General features: G+C 41.1%; 1 protein-coding gene across 7 annotated transcripts in view; it reads left to right on the top strand.

Moving 5' to 3' along the window:
• PLCB4 (phospholipase C beta 4) overlaps positions 1-23,531 on the top strand; it is a 197,205-nt gene that overhangs the window by 90,734 nt on the left and 82,940 nt on the right. For all 7 annotated transcript variants that reach the window (XM_030490897.2, XM_030490895.2, XM_030490896.2 and 4 more), the window contains 3 exons: positions 17,174-17,274; positions 22,065-22,145; positions 22,443-22,502. In XM_030490897.2, the coding sequence (XP_030346757.1) occupies positions 17,191-17,274; positions 22,065-22,145; positions 22,443-22,502 (225 nt within the window). In that variant the 5' untranslated portion in view covers positions 17,174-17,190. The remainder of the gene's footprint in view (positions 1-17,173; positions 17,275-22,064; positions 22,146-22,442; positions 22,503-23,531) is intronic.

Here is a 23,531-nt window from a genome sequence, read left to right as displayed (position 1 = left end):
GCTGTCAAGGGCTTTGGGAGAAGCAGAAACTGTTGTGAAGATTGTGATGAAACCAAGTGTTTTGCAAGATTGTGATGAAACCAAGTGTTTTATCACAGGATGATACTGGCTGTTCCTCTGCCAGTGGAATGATTGGGACTTGCGTCCTTTGTACCTCCCAGGTGTCCACCATCCCATTTCTCCATCCCATTGTTTGTGACAGAGGCAGTGGCCTCTTCCTTGAAGTCAACCGAGGAGTTTTATTTCATCTCTGTATGCTGACTGTTACCATTTGTCATTGTTTGTTTGTGTCTTTTATAGGATAAGAAAGAAGTAGGTTTGACCATGCCATTCAACATGCTCTTGAGATGGGTCACATGAATTTAGCAAGCAGATTGCTTCCATTGAAACACTGCTTGCAGATGCCTAATGGGGTTCTCTTGGGACCTTCCTAAGAAGTGGTGTGTAAGCTGAGCACAGGTCAGAGCCAGTGGGGAAAACACTGTTCCACAGGTGAATTGGCTTTAAGTTTCCTGAGTTTCAGTTTCAACTTAATCCTTAAACAATAGTTTTATTGACGTAAACTTTCCATTTTAAAGGCTAGAATACAAAGGTGAGGTTTGGATTTCACCCATGCTTTGCTGAAGTAATCTTACCTTGTAGTGCACCTGCCTGGAGAGGCTTATAGGTGAAGGGCAGAAATCTATTTGAAACCTGAGTTTTCATTATCTTTTGTTACATAGGAGTAGGTACTATTTATACATTGTGAAAATGAGCAGTATTACAGCAATACTGCTAGTATGGAGTAATTTATGGAGGATACAGTAACTGCAGGCTATTATTCTGAACAAAGACAAGTGTTACTGAAGAGTCTTTGAGAATATTATTGCAGTCTAAAATCATCTCTAATTGCTTCCAAGATTGCTTGGTGATATTTTAAGGCTTTCAGCCAGCCTGTTTTGAGTTACTGTAAATGTACTGCAAAACAGCATTCACACTAGGCTCTTGCAGCAGAAGGTATGTTTGCCCTACATCCTCTAATGGGTAGAAATCCCCAAGATCCCTGGGCAAGCACTAGATGAGCTGGAAGCAGCCTAGCTGTAGTAACATGCAGCTCTGCAAGGCTGACAACTAAACCTGCACAGTGAGGCTGCTTCTAGCACCCCAGAAAGCCTGGCAGGACACTGCCAGCTCAGAGCTGACTCCCACATCTCCACGTTACACTGCACAGCATGAATGTGCCCACTGAAGACTTGAATAAAACGTTCATGTGCTATCATAGTCTGAGCTGCTCTTTCTCTGTTACCAGCTTGTGTATCAGGTGCACCTGATCTTTCACCAGTGTTAGTGCTGAGGGACCACCTACTGCTGGCTGGAAACATCGCTTAATTCATGCAGGAGATTTCTGTGTGTAAACAGAATGGTGGATTGAGGCATCACATTCTTCAAGAATCCTCTGTACTCTTGATGCAGTAAAAAGGGGGTGTCTCAATGAAGGAAAAAATGTTCATATCTATAATTCTTTGTTTTCTGCTTTAACATGGACTGAAATCTTAAAGATGTAGCACACGTTTCTCAAGAATACTTTTATAAACAACACAATGAACTGGTCTTATGGCATGTCATCTCTAAAGCAGGTCTGTGGGGCATGTCTTAATTTCAGCCACAGCTATGATTTGCTCTGCAGTGCAGTACTGCTGATTAGACTTTGTGTTCCTTGAACTCAGTTCATGGCCCATGCCGGAGACAGCGGTCGTAAGGGCTCAGGTAGCGTGGCTGGAGCTCTTATTTATACTTGTGCCTTTTTGTTAGCTTTGGATCTTGTGGCAGTTTTTATCCTGGTATTATCAACCTGGTTTATATCCTGGTTTCATACCTCTGCTCCAAACAAAGGCATACACTCTAAGAAAAGCAGGTTTGGACTGGGCCTATCAGAACCCAGTCTGGAAGCAAAAGGAAGTCTGATTCCTGGAACTGCAACAGAGTACTGTCCCTTATAGAAGCTTGAAAAGAGCAGCCTTTGTTTCCTGGATCTGATAGTTCTGCCACAGTGATGGGATTTCCGTGAGCCACTTGTTCCTTCTTATCTTGTGTGTGAATTTGCATTTCCGACAGAAAGGTAAGTTTCTCTGCTCATCACATCCAGCACCTGCATGATCTTATATTCCACATGATTTTCAAGTATTGCCACCCTGAACTTTAAAATCAGGTGGTTCTTTAACCATAGCTTCAAAACCAAAGAATAAGTTTTGTCTTTGTTCTGCTGAATAGTTCTGCTTCTTCCTTATGCTCACAGAGGATCAGTGTCCCAGTTTGCTGCCACCAGAAATCTGCTGCTTCTGCTTGTCTCAGCCATACACTGCAGGTCTTTCCTTTATGCTGGTTCTAGTCATGGTTTATCTCCTGTGTGACCAGGATGCAGTGGATGAAGCTGGCAGAAAACGACAAGTGAATAGCTTTCCACCACTGTACAGGGATGTACTGGCTAAGCTGGATCACTCAGGCTGGCAGGAATGGGATCATTGAAAAGGAAGCACAAGCGAGGTGTTAGGACCATTCTCTTCACAGAGAGAGTTGGATCTGCTCCTTGTATCATCCCTGATCACTCCAAAAGGGCTCATTTTTTTTTTGCTAGCACTCTGAGCAAGCAACTGTGTGTTGTGTTTTCCTGGCTTTTCTGCAGTTAGGTTACTCTGGTTACCTCTGATAAGTGGTTGCCTCCAGCACACACTGGTAACAATTAACCTGGGACCAGTGGTGTCCACTGCTCTGCTTGTTTACAAAGCTAATAGGTATCAGTGCCCTTAATGTGGTTAATCAAGGATACTCTGAGGTGGGCACAGTTAGTTCACACACAAATCTTTACGCATGTTAGTTTGCATCCTGCAGTGAACAATCTTACTGATTAACCCTTAACTATAGCCCATGGTGTTGAGATTTTGGAGAGAACAGTAGAAATGCAACTTTGGAAGGGAAAGCTGTAAGTGTAAAATCTGTTCTTTCTCCTTCTCTGCCAGCCACTTCTGTTTCAGGAGAAGCAGTAGCCTCACTATTCCCTGTGCTGCTTTTGTCTCCCATCCAAAAAACCCTTGCCAACAACCTGGTATCTCAGTAAGCACAGCCTGGGTGCCTGCCTTCAGGAGGCTTCTGCCAGCTGCTCAGCATGAAAAGCTTGCAGAGCGCTCTCAGGGTTACTTGGGATGGCATGGGGCTTTCCAGACAAACACCAGCTGGACCTATTCCCTTTTCCCTATATGTGCCATTTCACTTGGGTGCCCAAAGGAACTGTGCATGTATGGAGCAAATAAGGGATTTAATTCAGCAGTGCTGTAATTATGCAAAGCACCCTCTGACATGGATGGGAACTGTACAGAAACAAAGATTGCAGGAGAGGGTGCTGACAAAAGGAAAGATTTGTTGATCTGAAACCTATATTAATATTTATTTTAAAAAAACAAGTGAACATAAAAGCCACCCAAGGTGTGACCTTCCCGAGCCAACCTTTCATCTTGTATGTGTCGTTATTTCACAGAAGACTGATTTTAGGCATTGGCACCTTGTTTGGTCTGTTCTCCATTGTAAGGTGTGGTTGTATAGTATCAGAGTCCTTCAGAAACAACACAATCACCTTCCCTGGTGATTCCAAAAAGCCCTTTTCTTGCTTTTTGAGAGGGGAATATTGTCGCTTGTTCAGGAAAAATAGTATCTTAAGGAGAACAGAAACGAGAAGTGCTCAGTGATGGGCCAGTACCTTTATTGTACAGATCTTTCAGCCCACAGGTATTTTAATGTGGAAAAGCTGCCATTTTCTTCCCTTGAAACACCCTTCCCACAGATATTCCCAAGCCTTTAGTTGTTTTCCTGTGGAGTGGTCAGTTGTCTCTTCAGCTCCTCTGGCAGCGCAGTTTATGGTCAGGTCACAGAGAGCAAGAGTTAGGGTCTTGGATGAGGATGAAGAGCATTTTAAACAAAACAATTATCCTCAGGATGTGAAGACTGCTCTGGGAACACATAGGGTACAGGAAGATGGGAAGTGGGACTCCGATACACGATTTGACAGGCCAGTTGTGGCTGTGCCAAAGTAACATTTCTGTCATGTCACATTGTCCATTAATTCTTTTGGCAAGTTGTATTTCCTATGGGAGTCAGCTACACTGAGTGGCGTCCAGGGATAGTGTTTCTTCTCTAGGTTTTTCCATGGTATGCAGCTTAGTTTCCAGTGTGCAAGTCCCACATGCTGACAAGAATCAGATGCACCTGTCCCTTGACCATGACCCATCCACAGATGCAGATTTATAGAGCCTAAAAAGAAAGGGCTGAAGGGTGTGTACCAGTCGAGCTGGCTCATTCCACTGCCAGAGATATTTTTAGTATAAACTGTGCACTTGTATCTGAGTTGAGAGTGATTCTAATTGTCACAAGTTTTGTTGTACAGTAATAAGCAGCTGCTAAAGACTGAGGGCAACTAGGGACCCCAAAGCATCGAATGCACTGATTCATATGTGGTAACGCTTACTCTAATGTGCCCATTGGGATTTCATGCCTAAACTCTACCTTTACTGCCTGCTACAGCAAAGCATCTTGCTCTTTATCAATCTTAACAGAGCTTCTGTAGTTATCTTTCTGCTTTTCTTGTTCAATGGACTGTGAGAGGTGCTCTATCATTTTCTTTTCCTCAGCAACATCAGCACTTTGATTATAAGCTCCAGGTTTTTCCTTACAAAGCCACGCTACAGTATTGTATGTACATACAGTGTGTATATTCTTCACATTTCCCTGGGCTCACCTCTCAAACCTCAGAGCATTTATGAAGATACCAGAAATGCATTTTCTGTATGTATGCAGCATGTGTGGTCTGCAGAAGTACAGCATGCACGTTATTGTGCTTACCAAGAAAGGAGCAAAGGGGTTTGCTAGCCAAGGGCAAAGAACTCTCTTCTTTAAGCTTTCAGTTAAAAACCAGTCTAGACATTTTTATCACATTAAACAGTCTGGAGCGTTTAATAGGTATGTGACAGGAAGAAAAGCAGTCTGAATGAGCTGACCAGTTTTCCTATGGGAAAAGCCTGCTGGGCCCAAGTTTTTATTCTTTGCCATGGTAATTATTATGCTGGAAATGCTTAATGGTGATACATGAAGCAAAGCTGGTTTTAGATGTGTAAAAATGTTACCCTCATTTTCGACGGGGTCTGCTGTGCTTTGTGTGTGACACTGCTCTAGGGTTTGATGGGTGCTATTCTTGGTGAGTGTGAGTGCCACTTGTTACTGAGTTGTAGGAGGCCAGAGAGGATAGTGGCAGCATTAGTTAAGCACCACAGAACACTTTAGTGCATGCAGCCATTGCAAATGGCAAAACATTTTCTCTCAGTCTCTGCTGTATCGGTTTTTATGGTGTAACAAGTTGCATCTGTTGATTTCCATTGCATCTGATGGCTTCCAAACAGACTCCTCTGCCTTTGATCTCCACCCTCTCATCTAGAATCAGTTCTTTCACCTTCCCAGGCATTTTGCCCATGCGTCCCTTGGTTTGCCTGCAGCACAGGGGAATGCTGAACTCCTCATCTCCGGGAGCCCTGCCATCCCCACTCCCAAGCTGTCACAATAAATAACCCTGCTCTGCTATTGCCTGGAATGTTGGCACTGTCCTTGCCACTTCTTTTTTCTTTACCCCACACACATAGACAACAGCGTTTTGTTTTGTTGGTCTGTCTTAGTGTATATTCCACCCTGTTCCTCCCTTTCCAGCCTTATTGCAGAAACTCAGCTTCATACTTGGAATAATCTCTAAAAATAGGCTTGCTTGTGCTATCCCAAACCGTTTCCATTTCAGCTATTGCAGACTATCTACTCTTCTAGCATTGTGAAAATGCTGCCACCTTCCCTTTCCTTTTTAGCTGTATTGGCCTGCTTGGGCACTTACTCTTTCACAGCCCACATCAGTGTCAGACATCCCATCCTTGCTTTCTGCATTTTTCCTATTCTTAGTTCCCCCCTCCTCTTTTCACTTCTTGTGCTCTTCCCCACACATCTGTTTCATTTCTTTCTCCCCTAATGGTTGTCCAGAATCAAGAATGTCTTCATATTCCAGCATGATGTGCATACTCTCAACTTTCCAGGGAGAGAAGAGAAAGTGCTGCTTATCTTCCTGCCTGCGTGAGCCTGTTCCATTATGTACCTGTCATAGCATGAGAGCAAAGGTATCCTCCAGCTATACTATGTGTGTCCCTTTCTACCTCAGTAGAAGTGGAGGTCCCAGCAGCAGGTGACAGTAAGGAACAGTGATGAGGAGCTTTGGAGAGGTAACAGCTCCTGCTCTTGTTTCCTGCTGTTTGACACTGCATTGCATCTTTCTGTTAGGAGTTTAGAGAAAGTCAGTCCCCTGACTGATGTCTCCAGTTGGGCCAGAAAAATCTGGATAAACTGAACCTTTCAGCATGCTGTAAAGCCTGCTGTTTATTATGAGATGTCATATGAGGGTTCAAAATGGGCTGTGTACGCCAGCATGCCATACTGGCAGGCTGACTCTCCTCTTTGTCTCCATACTGGACAAATAGGTTACATACCAACACTTTTATTTTTATCCCTTTTGGAGTACTGTGTCAAATCATCCATTTTGAGCAATACAGAAATTGAGATGCCTTTCCCCTAGAAATTTTCATATATATTATGAATAGTTGAAGAAGCCAAAATGCATCCAGCAGGATGATCTAAAGAGGCTGCTGGCTTGGAGGGGCTCTCCCACCCCTCTCTGTAATAACTGACATGCCTGGGTTTGCCTCATTTTTTAAACAGGCAATTCATTAATATTCAGAAAGACATTTTATGGACATTGTTCTCAAGTAATATAAGCAACTGAATACCTCCATACTGAGTATATTAGCTCTCTGAACTATTCTGTCAGATAAACTTCTCTCAGATGTCTCATGAAATCTCATTTTATTCCTAAGAGACAACTGTCAATTTGATAATGGCTGATGTGACAGGAACCAGAACAATGTCAAGAGACTTGTTTTAACATTTGATTTGTAGAAATGTATATGTATGCAGGCTGCACAGTTTCTCTGAGACAGGGATTAGTGAAAGAGACTCTGGTGCCATGTTTTATGCATCCCCATCTCCTGTTTATGGTTAACTAAGAACGTATCAGCTAAAGGATTAGTGGCATCTATTTTTTATCCTTGGTCCCATTACCTACAATCTTTCTTATTCTGTCTCTATTGCTTTTAGAGCTTCTGGGCAGTGGCACAACAGCCATTTAAAAATAAATCTGGCTGAAGAAATGCTTACTCTGCCACTTACCTACAATAACAAAGTAACAGTAATAATAAAGTTCAGAACCAGTTGCTTTTCCTCTTGAATCTCTAGGAAATTCAAGCTGTAAATAGCTGATAAACTGGTATATCTCCAATATGGCTGGCTGTATTTGGACAGCTGTCCTGCTGGAAAGAGGGCTTCTACAGTCCCAAATTATAGGCAGCATTTTATGTTTACCCTTGCCAAGTTGTGCTGCATTGTGTTTAGAACTGTGGCAATCTCATCTTCAGCAAAAGGCCCAGTTGTTTGTTAACAAGTTAATACTGGATGTTATTGATGATTAGAGGTGTATAACATAATAACTTTTAACTCTGGGATATCTTGCTGCCAGTGGTTTCACGGTCTCCATGTAGATAAATAATTGGCATCACTAAGTGTGTAATTCAGACAAGACTTGCTAGCCTCATTCTGTAGAGGGAGAAAAGGGAAAATGGGAAATGTCAAAAACATCCATCCAGGACTCTGAAGCAGTCTGGCTAAGTACCAACTGTAGCCCAGGTCCTTCATTCCAAGCTAGCCTAAAGGGACTGTGATTTTCCTGAACAATTGCTGATGAATGTTTCTGCATACAAGAGGTAGAGTGTGTGGAGTGAGGTAAATAGACAAGTTGAGCCTGTACAACGGTGCTTAGACCAGAGAGTTTGTGATTATTTTTCCCCCCATCTATTAAATGCCATACTGAGTCAGAGATCTGCTTTTTGCACAGTAGTGTTGAAGTGCACACCATGGACACCATGTGTGTTTCTTTTCCTGATACTGGCTGAGAGGAATCAGGGAAAGAGCCTTCATTAACAACAATTAGTATGTTCTGTTTCCTTCTGAACCTGAAATCCTAGCAGAACACCAAAACGAATCCAACCAACCTAAAGCTCAGAGAGCTCAAGGTGTGCCACAGAACCGAGGAAGGAAGAGAAGCTGCACCTATAAATCTCTGCTACCAGGATTGGATTTACCGCAGCACAGGGGCTGGGTGGTCGGGTGGTCAGAAGGGTGACAGATAATTCCCGTTCCAACCAGTTCCTAATCTGTGCTGGCATTCCCTTACTTCCCAGCGGAGGCTTGATTGAGGGCATGAGCCAAGATGTGAGTGAGCAGGATAAGGGGGGAAGTGAAGGCTGATGAAAACAAGAAAAAGGATATCAGGTGCAAGGAAGGAAGGACTGTACTGATCAAATACAAATACTGGGTCTATGTTTCTTGCTTTTAATTCCATGTTATCTTTTCTTGTTTAAAGAAGGGGATGCAAAACCCACTATCTCAAGGGCGTAAGGTAGGTGCCGAGAGGGAATTTGAGCAGCATTATGGCTTCTGAGATAAAAAAGTTTTCTGACCAGTGCCAGTGACAATCTCCCCTAAAATCCATAAAATCCCCCTGTGTTTTCATGGTTTGTAGGCTTGGTAACTTGATATCAAGAAACTTGTAATTAATTTAAACTTTCAACACACTTAATACTTTTTCCAAGGCCAGGCTGGACAGAGCCTTGGGCGGCATGGTCTAGTGTGAGGTGTCCCTGCCCGTGGCAGGGAGGTTGGAAGTGAGTGATCTTAAGGTCCTTTCCAACCCAAACCATTCTGTGATTCTATAGCACACACCCAACTGTCAAATAAAGAATGCAGCTTTTTGATATTAATGCATTTCAGACCACTGCAATGATTGCCAAAGATGATCATCTTTGTCTGAAATCTTAAGCCAGCAATGTGACTTGCTCCTGTTTTCTCAGAAACCATCTAGAAAACTGGTCAGAATTGAAGGCTGCAAATTACAAATGTCACCATCCTAATTTTAGCTTTCAAAGTAACGTCTGTGTTCCTCACAGTTGATTAGTTTTTGAAATATCTGTATATTTTGACCACAGTCATATTAAGTCATGTCAAAACTTTAATAAAGTTTGGTTTGAACTGAAGTAACTGACCATAGAAGGGATTATTTCAAACACACAGAGATCTAGAAGTTATTACAAAAATACAATCTTGACCTTTCATTACACTTTATTAATACAAGGTCTGAGCCTGTGTCAGTGTTTGGAAACAGACAACTGTGTCCTCGGGACCTGGCCATGGAGCTGCTGGTATTTGTAGTTTGTTTCCTTTTTGTTTGAGGTTCTAGCTTGTGTTATCTCCAAAACTTCTCCTTGCACTGAAAAATGAAACTCTGCCAATACTCATCTGGTTTGGGGGGTTGTGTTGCCTTTCCTCTGATATTTGCAGTTAATAATCTGGTCTTAGAATTTTGCAGTTGGTTTATATCCTGGGATCCCTGAACTCTTGCATTCCTCACAGGAATGATGCTCACTTAAGGTTATTTGATGTTTATCTGTACTCCCACATGAATTCTTAGGGGTTTAATTTGAAACATTTATTCACATCTTCCTATCACATTTGAGTACGGGAATCACTTCTGCTTGAGATCTTTTAGAGCACTAAGCCCCAGAAAGAGGCTAAAAAGAAGCAACTGAAGTTCTAAATGTCAAAATCACTCATGATTTTAATTGGAATAATTGATACAAATACTTCATGCAGGTGTACCTAAAAGGGAGAAACGCTACTCACTGACTGAAATGATGTGTAATCTGCCAGCTACAGATTAAACAACAACAGTAGAAATTAAATATGGTATTAATTGCCCAAAGAGCACATTGAAGACTCTGGGGTGTTTTATAAATCTGACAAGTCCCTTTCCTTAAGGGCTCATTGCTGTAATTATACAAGGTGTCAGATTTTACAAGACTGTAAAGGAAGAATTAGGGCTTAAGTAATTCAGAAGGTACTTGAGATGTTTTGCAAGTGATTTTTTTTTCCCCTAATTATTATTCCATGAAGTAGCTTTTGTTTTAACATTGTCTTCAATTGAAAGCCACAGAGCGAAGTAATTAAACTGAATAAAAGTCCCTGCTGGTTAAATCAAGATGTATTGTATACATACATCACATGCTATAGCAATTCAGAAAAGATCTTGACAACTATTACCCAAACCATTGCTTTCATCAAAGTCCAATTCATTCTCTATTACTACCTGGGGAGGAGATGGCTTCCAGGAAATGGGATGCTTGGCAGTATAATAAAAGTAAATCTTGAACACTTCTAATGCTCCTGCTTAACTAAAGACAAAACTGTAGCATCTTCCATGTTTTTAGAGAACTTGATTTTATATATGGTTAGTGTTTATTATTGGAATGAGAGAAAACAGGGGAAGTTCTAGGGAAAGGTTCTTCATTACATGCTCACGTTCTGACATGAAGGTCATTTCCTCAGTAGGATTAGTGCTTGAGCAGGTGACAAAATTGGACGGGTTTGTTCTTCCTGGTGTTGGTTTGTTTTGTGTTTGGGGGGGAATTTGGTAGTTATTTCATTACATATAAGCATTTCTTATGTTGGATTTTTCTGCTGATTCTGTGTTACTATTAATGTGATTAAGCTGTCTTTAAACATTATGACCATAATCAATGCTTTTTTTATTTTTTCTATACAGCATTTCTTATAAATTACATAATTTTTAATAACTTGTCTATTTCTTGCATCAAATTTATTGAATCTGTGATGTCTGCATCACATTTATTTGTGAGAATGATCAAGCTTTGGGTTTATGGTGACTTCTGTGGAAGTCTGTGCTCTTGGAGAATCTGGAAATTTTCTTCTTTCTGAAATATTCCTGATGCTATTGTAAACACTTGCTTATTATTGATGAGGCTTGTGTGTATATGCAGGGTTAGGTTGTTGGTCTGCACTGCATAAGTACTCCAGATTTTAGGCAGACTCCCACTAAATCGATTACTTTAGAAATTTGTGAGGAATTAGACCTCAGTGAATCATCTGAGAAGCTTTCCACAATGGCTTGATTTAAATATAGATTAATTATCAGAACATAGTCATGTTATACTGTTGCAAACATACCGGAGTGAGTTTATCCACATAACCAGTATGTCTCTTTACATACATTCACTTCTCAGAAAGGGGAATGCCCCCTCCAAAAAGGATGGGTAGGAAGCACTGGCAGATAATGGGAGTTTTAGAATGAGTGGGAAGGCTGGAAAAATTATAGATACTAACAAACTAGGAAGGCCTTAGGACAAAAACATCTGAGGAAGCTGGAAGGTCATGTTTGGGTCCTGTGGTCTGTCCTTGGAATTCTACTTGTTAGAGGTTATGAGTGAACTGTCTCATTTTTAGCACTATGGCATAAGCTGCTGTTTTCAGCAATAGATACACTCATTTCTTGGCCTGAAGCAGAGCTCTGCACTTGCGTGAAATGCTGAAGAAGAGGTTAGTTAAGAACAGGCCATTTCTTGTTTTGGTCTAACCTCTTCTCTGCCCTTGCATGCCAGTAATTCCAGCAATTTAAACGAAATGGAAAATGAGACAAAATGGAAATTGAGACCATTACTAGACAATACACGTTCAGGCGCCTGAGCTCTGTTGTATGTCTTTTGTTGCTTCTGGACCTTGTTTTGGGGAGAACTGTTTGAAGTTGCTTGCATTAGCTGTTGGAATAACATGTTTAAAAATAACCTGCTGAAAAAGCACTCTCTTTAAAAGAGTAAAAACCCCAAACAAACAAACCAACAAAATTGGACCATGGAAGAGCCTGAAGAGCTGTGAAACCTTGGAATTACTGTACCGTATAGTGTGAGTACTGCAGAAATACAGCAGGGTGGCTCTCACCGTTACTTTTTACATTGGACTCACACTGTAGTGACTTTTCTAAATTTTCTTAGAACTTATTGCAAATATTAAGTTCTAGTGTAGAAAACAAAGGTTTGTGTTTAAAAAACACCTTGTCCCTGCATCTTGCACTGGTAACGCTGGTACATTCACACCCAAATACATTTGCTGCTCAGGAGTAAATGTTCGAAGATGTGAGTTCATTCCTGTAACTCTCTAGAAACAATTATGGTATTTGAGTATGAAAGTACTTCAGAGCCTCATTAAAAAATGAAGGGGGCATTTTTATAAGGATTTCAGTGTTGCACTGCCTGTTTAGCCTTGGACAGCTGGTTTCTCACTCTAGCTCCCAGCTCTGTGGGTAGACCTTCTGGACTGGGATGAAATCCATAAAAAAAACCCCAAAGGTTTTAGAGACATCTAAGGATGTCTCTAAAAAAAGAGACATTGTAGACAGAGATCCACATCTGGTGATGTAGATCTGGTTGTCTTTGTTATAAAGAATCTTGTGTACTGAAGAGGAGTGGTGGTGAAGGGTGTATTTACTGCAAGGGGGGAAAGAGTGGAAAATTCATTGGTGTGTTGGGGTTTTTTAATTACATCTGTAAGAGAAATATAGATACCTGAGCAAGATTCGTGAACTCAGCATAGTGTTCTGTGGGTGTTTACATGTGAAACCCACACAGGCAGTAACTGGTGCGGGTTTAGGTGGTGTGATTCGAAGAGGTAGGTGGTGAAATGGCAAATACAGTGTGAGGAGCCTCCTCGGTTTCACTCAGCAAAAAGTGATTCATTCCAGATGCAAAAATAATAATTACTAAAAAAGAAATTACAAGTATTGTTGTAATATTTGGGGCTAAGGAAACAGCGGAAATCATGAGTTACTGTTTTGGACTGGGGGGATCAGCTCTAAGGAATACTGCTGTCCTTTCCAGCAGTGTCTCAACATTGACAGGATGTTTATGGGATCCAAGGAGTATCCTATCCATCATGCTAGTCAGCCCTCTGGGTTAGTTTAGAATATCACCTCTTTCCCCAAACATTTGTCTGCTTTGTATTAACAGGATCCTTTCCTCCTCTTGTTCAGCCACACCTTGTCCTTCTTTTGGTCAAAGAATGACAAAAACCCCCAGGATTTATACTGCCTTCACACCCTGCACCCCAGATTTAGTTTAGTACGGTCAAGCTTACAAAAGAGGAAGGCTTCTGTGTTAAATAATGCTATTGTGGGTATGGTTAATTTTGTGTCCTCACTCTGTGGGTGCTCCAGGTGAATCAAAATGTGCTTTTTTTCATATAGACTGAATCAGGTCTTCAGGCATAAATCAGTGTTGGAAAAAAAGGGGGATAGCTCAAAAGGCATTTTATATGAGTGATCCTTCTGCTTTTGTGAAGGGTATATATTAAGAAGCATTTTTGTACTTTAAGAACCCTACATCAGTGAGAAGATTTTGATTATAATTTTCAAAGGCTGTGCAAAAGTTTTACAATTAAAATGTTACTGTCTGGAATTGAGTTCCTAAATCTTCTGTCTCTCGCAGTTGAATCTTCACAGGTTTCATTGTTATTAACTTCCTTTAAAGAGAGTAGTTAATGATTCTCATCATAGTGAGGGTATAGGTATGCATGTATTTGCAGCCACATGAATGCAAGAATGTCATGGTGGTTCAGGTTTGAAGGGTTTGATTTTTGTTTTTTACTTTCTGTGAACTGCTTAAAAATTGCTGGATATTAACAGAGGTCCAAAGAGTGACAGGGGAATATTTTGTGTTTTATTTTGGTGATCTTAAAAGCTAACAGGGTTATGGAAGACTGGATTTCCGAGGGGAGCGTAAGCAATGTGAGAGACTGAAAAGAGCTTTTCTAAAGGCAGAGACTTTTCTTCACCTTCTGCACGGCTGCCAAAGCATATGGCTTAAAAATCTTGTTTGTTACAATTCATCTGACTCCTTGCTACATGTACTCAAGCCATCATTCCCTCACGCTTCATCTGCCTCAGTTCATCTGTAAACTGAATTGACTTGTGAGAGAGCAGAGCTAGAGAAGAGATTGGTAAGACAGTAAATAACAATGAGCTCGAGTTCCTGAGACAGAACTTGATTGCTTGATAAGTCATGAGCAATCGAACATGTTTTCTTGCAGCTCCGTGTAAGGTTATGCAAATAAGAAGACAGACTGCAATGCTGGTTTGTGTGATAGACGGATGTGCTGGGCTCCTGTGCCCTGGTCCAGACCCCTGCCTTCAGAAGGGCAGCTGGAAAAGCGGAGATCTGAAAGATGGGCATCAAAAATCCAGCAGAAAGTGAAGGGCTCGATCTATTTAGTTTGTCAGTGATGAAGTAACAAGACAGCTTCATCATACTGTGAGTACCCAGGCAAGGAGAAGATATCTGTACAGGAGGGATTTTTAGAGAGCTGTGTTTCAGTGACTGGATGATGGAGTTAGAATAGCCCAAATTAGTACCAAAGTGCATGTGTGCAGCGCTCAAGTAATTAGTCTTTCTGAAAGATGTCTGTTCAAGTACTCCTTCCATCCAGGATTCAGAGTGCCAGATGCTGGACCATATGTTACGGTGTGTCTTATACAGAGGTTCATAGCAGTTGTAGAGCTATTAAGTTTTAAAATCTGTGTCTGTATGTTGTTCAGCGTCAATAGAAAAGGGCAAAGGCCATGTATATAGGTGAGGGACTGCGGGAGAGTGTTCTTCACAGTCTTAAAAGTGTCATCACATTTGTTATGCTTTAGCACAGAATGCATCTGCTTTTCCCAGAAGGATTTCACATGCTGGCAGCATGTCTTGCTGCATGAACCACCTGTCATTTGAAGTCACTTTTCTTCTTGGGAACATTCTGATAGTAAAAGTCATTTAAACAGATAAAGGACTGGTCAATATGCCATAGAAATGGAGTGTTTAGCACTACAGGTCTATAAATCCAGGTGAATTTTCCTTTAAATCTAAGGGATCTTTTTCAAAGACACGTGAGGATTTGTTGTATAACGGGGGTTTGTTGGTTCTGGTTTCAACTTTGCCGTTAACAGAGAAGTGAAGTCAGAAAAGAGCTTTCTGAAGCAGTGTTTCTTAAATGTAGTTTGCTCTAAGAACAAGCACAAAGATTTCAAGGTTTCATGGTTGTACTGAGCTACTGCGTGAAGCCTGAGCTGTACAGAACAACACACCAGCATGCTGCTGCAATGGGATGGCTGTCCTGTTATGCAGTATCCTCCATGGAATGAGGGAAAAGCAGCTCTCTGCTGATCTAAACTGGAAGAGACCCTATAATTGTAAGTGTATTTTTAAAAAATAATAAAAATTCACTGATGTGGCACATTCCCTGAAAGGGTCTGAAAACATCTCATGGTCTCTGAGTCTTAAATATTATTTAGTCTCTTTTTGTTTTAATCGGAGAGTCCAAATATGTTAGCTTGAATTTTTGTCGCATTTTCAACAAAAGTGAATACTTAATGGTGATATTTATAACTGGCAGAATGTATTTTTGATACTTATGGGAATGAATTCATTTATCTTATTCCCAAGGCTTTGGAAACCTTGATATGTGGTGTTGATATTCCTGTATCACTGACCAAAAAAGGGCAGGAGGTAGGGATGGGCAGCTTCAAAATGTGTTTTGCATTTTTCTTTAGCAGTAAGGATATTTTTCAGTAGAAAACTAGAAAAAATAACAGTTCTTAAAGCCAGTGTTGGACAGTCTTTTAACAGTATCCTCTGAGTTCTTTTGTTCTGGTTCCTTTTCTTGTCAGGACATTTTTGATACAAATGAAAACAAGACAGAGAAGGAGGATACAACAAAGTTATTTTTATTTCTTTTGAAACACAGCTATTCCAGGTTTAAAGTTCGGTCAAAGCAGACATTTCTGCCTAAGAACATTGTGGAAGCATTATTATCTAATTGGTAATATTTTAGTCTGCAGTTCAGGGTTTTGGCATACACAAACACTACAAAGATGGTTTGCATAGCACAGATCACATGTATGGTCATGCTCTCCCTTGAATTTTATGTATGTTTTTTATTCTTCTCACTTAGCCAACCTTTGCATGGGCTGGGTGCCTGCACTGTGATGGAAAAAGAACTGTACCTGTTCCACTTAACCCTGTATCATGCCCCTAGACATGGTCAGTAGTAGATGAACATTGTCAATTATAATGGATTTAAACAGGGGAAGTTCAGGTTAGATATAAGGAAGAAGCTCTTCCCTGTGGGGGTGCTGAGGCGCTGGCACAGGGTGCCCAGAGAAGCTGTGGCTGCCCCATCCCTGGCAGTGTTTAAGGCCAGGTTGGGCACAGGGGCTTGGAGCAACCTGCTCTAGTGGAAGGTGTCCCTGCCCGTGGCAGGGGGTTGGAACTGGATGAGCTGTAAGGTCCTTTCCAACCCAAACCATTCTATGATGATTCTATAAAGGGATAACTAAGATACTGTGTGCCCTAGATGGCATTAGCACACAGGAACTATGCAGATGCACTTCAGATAAAATGAACTTTGGAGTATGTAGTCGGGACACTTTCCGATTTAAAGCAGCATAACCTAGAAGACACCCAGATGTTGGAAAGGATAGTAAATAATTTGGTAGTTTTATTGTAAGGTCCATATGTTATGACTTCTGTATTATATTCTAAATTGTGGTGTTCACATTCTTAAACTTGCAGAAATGCACAATACCAGTAGCTAATTTCATTTAATGCCCTATATCCCTAAACAGATATTTTTCCCTCTGAATTTTGACCTATATATATATCTTGAGTTACATATAAAAGGCTACTGAAAATACCCAGGACTTTATTTAATATAAATGGATTTTGCAGTACAAAAAAGAAAACAAAATCTGCCCATGTAGGATCTAATGTTTTCCAGTTAAAAAGCAACACTGGTATATTACAGGTTGTGGCATTCTGTGTCACCGAGGGCTGCTTTAATCCCTGCTTCATTTTATTCTAGAAGTGCCGTAGCAGATATTTAAGCTAAAGCAAGTGGTTTTTAAATAATTAAGTTCAGACACACATTTTGCAGGTGTTTTTCATCTTAAAGTTATCGAACAAAAATACTCCTGTGAGGAAACCTCTTGCTTTGGAAATGCACTGTGGCTTTTAAATACTTCTGTGTGAAAAGAAAAGCTAAAAGTCACTTCTTTTTTCTTGCTTAGTGTTTGAAATACTCCTTTTAAAAGACAGTACTTGAACTCTGCTTTTTTTTCATTCCATTTCAGGTTTTCCTTCTATAATCATGGCAAAACCTTATGAATTTAACTGGCAGAAGCCAGTTCCTTCCTTTATGCAAGATGGAGCTGTGTTTGATAGATATGAAGAGGTAAGAGGCCATTTGTGTTTCATTTGCTATTCTCTTTTAAATACATAAATGTTACAGAATATTTCATGTTTTGGTTTCATTGTACACAAAGAAGCTTTCAAATAACTCCAGCAGTGTGTGTGGGGAGGAAATACCAACACACCATATTGGTATATTTTTCTTTTACAAGAAATAACTTGAAAATGTATTTAATCCCTCTAATTTGAAATAAGCCCCAAGGAAGAGAAAGGGAGATTTGGATCAAAATATCTGCAACATAAAGCTCTCATCTTTGCAGATTCATAGACCACATTACTGAACAAAATGAATCCTTTCATCTATCATATGGAGGGGATATGTCTTTTTTTTTAATATATAAACTGAGGACCTGCATCATCTCACAAGGGAAAATAAGAGAACACAAAACGCTTATATTCTGATTCAAATGCATCATTAGAGATCTGGAGTGGTTTTATCTACTTTAGAAAATCACCCTGTACTCTATCTGAAAGATGATTACTGCAATCCTGCTTTCAGCTGTGCTTTAATCCAAATTTATTAAAGGAATGCAAACCAGCACATTTTACACAGGCAGCTGAAATAAAGTGCAGAGACATTTATGTTATACGCAGCATTGATGTGCCCATGAGAATAGTTTTATCAGGGTCTACTTTTAATTGTGTTTGGACAGGAAACCTCTAGAAGTTGAAGGTATCTCAGAAAGTGCCTTCAGGGATATAAGTATTTAACTCTTATCTTTTGAAATGTAGGTAAAAGGGTCTTTTTTATCATGAGGCCTGCCAAGGTAGGGATAGTTGGTTTACCCTGTATTTTCAGTTTGGGGACAGATAAGCTAAAAAGATACTAGTGGAAATTGCATTCCTTAGAAAGGAGGTTCATAAAAGCTTTATTTTTCTTCAGCAAATAGTGTTCCAGAAACTCAGTCTGTGAGGATCCAGGTGAGGGACCATGGCCAGTGATTGTTCTCTTGCACCTTAGATGAGAAACAGAGGGTGGCAGATAGAATAAAAAGTTCAAGTATTCAAGTTCTGGTGTGAGATCAGGACTGCTTGCTGAGGCACCTGGATCCTTAATGTAGTAATAGGGAGAATAAGACATCTCAAAAAATAATACTTTTGCACTGCATTTCAGTTACCCAGCAGGCACCTCTGCAAGACTAAGTAATGCTGGGCAGACATGGGGTGAGATGGTAGCACCAGAAGTCTTGCTCCTTGCAACTGAATTCACTGCCTTTCAAAACCCTGTAAAAAAGAGGGTCCTGTTTGCCACCTGTGGAGCTAAATGTTGTCCATCCACATGATATTCTCTAGCTGCATTGCTTGCTGCAAGTTTGCTTCAGGTTTGCTATGGTACAGTTGGAAGCCTGGTTTGTTTTCTTGAAGGGGACTCTTTTGGAAACATTAAGGGGCTCTCATGTAGGTAACAAACTGTATATTTTACCTGCAGTTTTACAGGAATCATAGAATCATAGAATAGTTAGGGTTGGAAAAGACCTTAAGATCATCTACTTCCAACCATCAAGAGCTGTACAAAAACCAAAGTGGCTCAGAAGTTAAGATCTGTAGCTTGGAAAGAATGAGCACTTGATGGTGTGACTGATATTATGAGATTTATTATGCAATTGTGTTGTGGTGGTAACTAGATAGCCTACCCGAGAGCGAGCATTGTTTTAGAAATGCTCTGCAAACATAGAATCAAATAGCAAGATCCAATCCCAGTGCTACAGGGCTTGCTGTTTTCAAGAAAAATGTTTCAGGCTTCTAATTGTCATGGAAATTCTGTGCTTAATTCCCCAGCTAAAGGTCATGTTGGCAAAAAGAGAAGTGGTAATTGAGCTAAGGTCATAGAGCAGATCAGTGCAGATCTGGGGCTCAGGAATCCTCGTACAGGGGTGGTGATGGAACAGCTCTAATACAGCATGAGAAGGCTTTTATGTGCCCAAGTTTCCTTGAATGACTACAAAAATCTGGGTCAGTGTCATGTAGAGCAGTGTCTTGGTCCATCTTTTGCTGGTAGATGAGTTCCTGAACCAGAAGGATTACAAAATGATGGAAATACTTTTGGAGCCAAGCATTATCATTTTCACTGCTGCAAAGTTCAAGTCACAGAATCACAGAATGGTTTGGGTTGGAAGGGACCTTAAAGACCATCTAGTTCCAACCCCTTGCCACAGGCAGGGACACCTTCCACTAGAGCAGGTTGCTCAAACCTCGTCCAACCTGGCCTTGAACACTGCCAGGGACGGGGCAGCCACAGCTTCTCTGGGCAACCTGTTCAGTGCCTCACCGCCCTCACAGTGAAGAGTGGAGGTGGATGGGTGGGTGTGCTCGGTTCGGGGCAGGCTGCGGTTGGGGTGCCGTGGTTTGGGAGGGACAGGGCGCAGGGCGGTGTGCGGCCTATAGGGGGTGCTGCGCGCTGCCTGTACCGGGGAGCTCTGGTGGCAGAAACGGAGCGCCAACTGGTTATAGTTGCTTCGGGTTTCTCGCGTCCCAGGTTCGAATCCCCCTTTTCCTCCCCGAGAGCCCACCGAGAGCTTCCTCCTCCTCCATCCCCTCAGTCGCACACAGGCTGGGACGGCACGGCCAGCCTAGAACAGGGTTATTGCAGCAGAATATGGGAACTAAAAATCAGGCATGATCAGGAGTTTTACCAGTCAGGTTACATTTACATGGTCTGATGGTAGGTGCTTTTTTTTACTATACAAGAAGGAAAATTGCAGGAGGAGTATTTTGATAGAGTCAAGCCTGGGGTGAAACATCAGCGTGCAGTTTACATAGACACCTCTGTGAAAACAACTTTTTTGATATATCAGGAGCTTTTTGATAGATGGGAACACAATAAATGACAAAAAAGAGTCTGCCTTTTATTGTGTCATTTCTGGGAAATGCAAGAGACACTCGTTTTGATGGGTAGCTGGGTGCATTTTTATATGAAACAGAACTCCAAGGGCTGTAAAACTACTAATGAGGTGCCTGGCAACTCTTTATCAGGGTCTGTAGTGATAGGACAAGGGGTAATGGGTTCAAGCTTAAAGGGGAGATTTAGGTTAGCTATAAGGAAGAAATTCTTTACTGTGAGAGTGGTGAGGCACTGGCACAGGCTGCCCAAGGAAGTGGTAAATGCCCCATCCCTGGCAGTGTTCAAAGCCAGGTTGGACAGAGCCTTGAACAATCTGGTCTAGCGTGAGGTGTCTCTGCTTGTGGCAGGGGGTTGGAACTGAATGAGCTTTAAGGTCCTTTCCAATCCAAACAATTCTGTGATTCTATATGCAGTGTTTAGGAATAATATCCCCTTTGGCTGCATCCATCTAGGAGGGTTCAAGGACATTACCCAACCGTGGATCCAGAAACCCTGTTGCCTTCACGCCCAGTCATGTTATCAAATCAGGATAACACCTGACTGGTACATGACCATTCCTTAGCCCACCCGATGCCCTTATTCAATGGCAGAGGCCAAAAAGGCACCTGTAGCTGCCCCCAGTGTCCTGCATCCCGGGTCAGGCTGGGGGGCTGCCTCCAAGTAACCCAGTGAGACTAATCTGAATAGACTTATTGACTTGAAAGCATGCTCCATGCATTGAGAGCATTAGAGGTTTTGATGCTTAAATTCAAACTGTCTTGTATGCACGCCTCTGAAATCAGCTGCTTGCTGCCCTTGCTATATGCACAGGAGAGAACATTTCAGACAGGTACCTCAGCCTTTAACACAGAACAAAGCCCTGATCTCTGATACAGTAAGCAGTGCTGTAGCCTGCACACGTTTGTTGGTTTGCAATTAAGGAAGTCAGGAAGTCCTGGATCCTTTTTGTTAAAAAGTGCTTGATTCTGCACAGTGTTATCCTGCATTTGAGCTTAATTTATGATGCGTTAATTGAGGCTGGAGGTGTGTGGAGGAAATTTCTTCTGTTAATTCAGCTAATCTGATTTTGTTGCCTTGTCTCGTCTCTTTGGTATGCCATTTGGTCTCGATTCCTCTACAATTTAATATCCTTCAAACTCTGGCTAGAAGAAATGCTCATGGCATGTGTACTGTCATAGTCTAACAGAAAAGTACTTCCCAGATTCTGAACCTCAAAATGAAATGTGGTTATTTGATCCTGAAGGTAGTGTTGGCAAATTACATGGTTTTAACCTCTACATAGTTTGAAGCATTTCATTTTCAATACATTTTGAAGTTCCATTTCATTCAGGTTTTGTATTAGGTGAGAATCACTGCTTTCATTAAACAAAATAAATCTTCATAATTGCAACAAAGTAGGAAGATATTTATTAAGTCTCAAACGGCAGCAGAAAAACTAATCACAGAATCACAGAATGGTTCGGGTTGGAAAGGACCTTAAGATCATCTAGTTCCAACCCGCTGCCACAGGCAGGGACACCTTCCACTAGAGCAGGTTGCTCCAAGCCCCTGTGTCCAACCTGGCCTTGAACACTGCCAGGGATGGGGCAGCCACAGCTTCTCTGGGCACCCTGTGCCAGCGCCTCAGCACCCTCACAGGGAAGAATTTCTTCCATGTGTCCAACCTAAATCCTCCCCGTTTAAGTTTGAACCCATCACCCCTTGTCCTATTGCTACAGTCCCTGACGAAGAGCCCATCTCCAGCACCTTGTAGGTCCCCTTCAGATATTGGAGCAGCCTGCCTCCCTCATTTCTGATTGCTTTGGGAATTACAAATTCTCCAGGAAGTTATTTGGGGAGAAATGTAACAATCTTTTATTTTGGAACAATAAATAAATTGATGACATTTGTCAAACTGACTAAAATAATGCCTTATATTTTCTTTTCTATAGGAATCTTTTGTCTTTGAAAGCAACTGTCTCTTCCAAGTGGATGAATTTGGCTTTTTTCTGAGCTGGAAAAGTGAAGGAAAGGTATAGTACAGTTATGTCAGGAATATATAGTAGATATTATTGCACTTGGTCTATATTCTGGCTAGTTTTTAAAAGTCTAAAATACTGTGTTCATGTACAAAACTAGCCTTAGTGCTATTCTTTAAAAATTGACAGAAGTGAAGTGTTTAAGAGGGAATTACCTAATATAAAAGGAAGATACAGTGTTTAGTGTTAATTAACAGTGTTTGCAAATCAGATTCATTGTTTTTGCTGCAAGTCCTAATGGAGCCCTGTGTCAACAGACCTTTGAACTTGTGCCTTATTTTCCCGTTTCAGGAAGGACAGGTATTAGAATGCTCCCTGATCAACAGTGTTCGTTTTGGAGCTGTACCAAAGGTACTCTATAGTTTATACTTTTCGTTTAAACAAAGAATATTAAAGCTCAAGGCGAAATGCAGGATGAAGTTCATTTGTTTAAAAAATACCAGCAACACAGCTTTTATTTTGCAACCACAGTCTTAAAAGTCAAGTGATTTGGCGTGATTGCAGTGGGAAGGTTCAGTCATCTGGTCTTCTGATGTAGTACAGCGCTCGGCTTTCAGGGTGCAGTGAAAGCTGAGCAGCAGGCGTTAGGAGCAGATATCACAAGTTTCTAGTTATTTTGTAGCAGTGTATTGGGATACTTCGTTTAGGGATCTAGAAAGAAAAGTTTCATATTCCAAATTTGTTCCTATCTGTTTAAAATCTGTTGTATCTTCTTGCTCCATTGACATAAACCATGGAAAATATTGATTGCATCCCTCTTCATACAGTTAGATGGTTAGAGAGGGCAGCTGATCACCATCTGCCGTTTTGGAGAATATCAACAGCAGAACTAGCCAGGAGTTCTGGAGAAACAGAAAACTTTGGAGCTGTTTTCAGAGTTATTCTTCAGAAGGAATACCAGGAATTTTTTCAAGTGAAGTGTGGACCTTCCTCCTGTAGGCCTTTAGTTCAGAAGATGTTTTGTGAAGCAGGATACCTGTTAATGCCTCTGCATTGCCACTTGCATGTGTTAAGTGTTTCTGTGTTAATTGTAGATAAGCCTAAAATCTTTCCACTCTAGAGAAAGGGGTATGAGAAGTGGTGGTGCAGACAACCCCATGTTCCATGTGCTGACAGTCATATCAATATGCTTCAGAAATGACCTGTCTTTACATAGGTAATTTGTTCATTACGACTATTAAATCTGTAGCCCTTGACCTTCAGCAGATACACCAGCTTGTACCTCCTATCATTAAGAAACAGCCAAAAAGTCACACAGATCATAACTGTCACTATGAGCTTAACTAGATTGGAATAATCTACTTAGAGATTAATACTGTTCCTCCAGTTCCAGTCTTTGGAGTGATTAATTTTTCTTTTTTTGTGATGAAAATACATGTA

Source organism: Strigops habroptila, chromosome 6 (genome assembly GCF_004027225.2).
Source record: "Strigops habroptila isolate Jane chromosome 6, bStrHab1.2.pri, whole genome shotgun sequence".
Lineage (NCBI taxonomy): Eukaryota > Metazoa > Chordata > Aves > Psittaciformes > Psittacidae > Strigops > Strigops habroptila.
The sequence above is the reverse complement of the archived record's forward strand: the minus strand, read 5'-3'. Positions and strand labels throughout refer to the sequence as shown.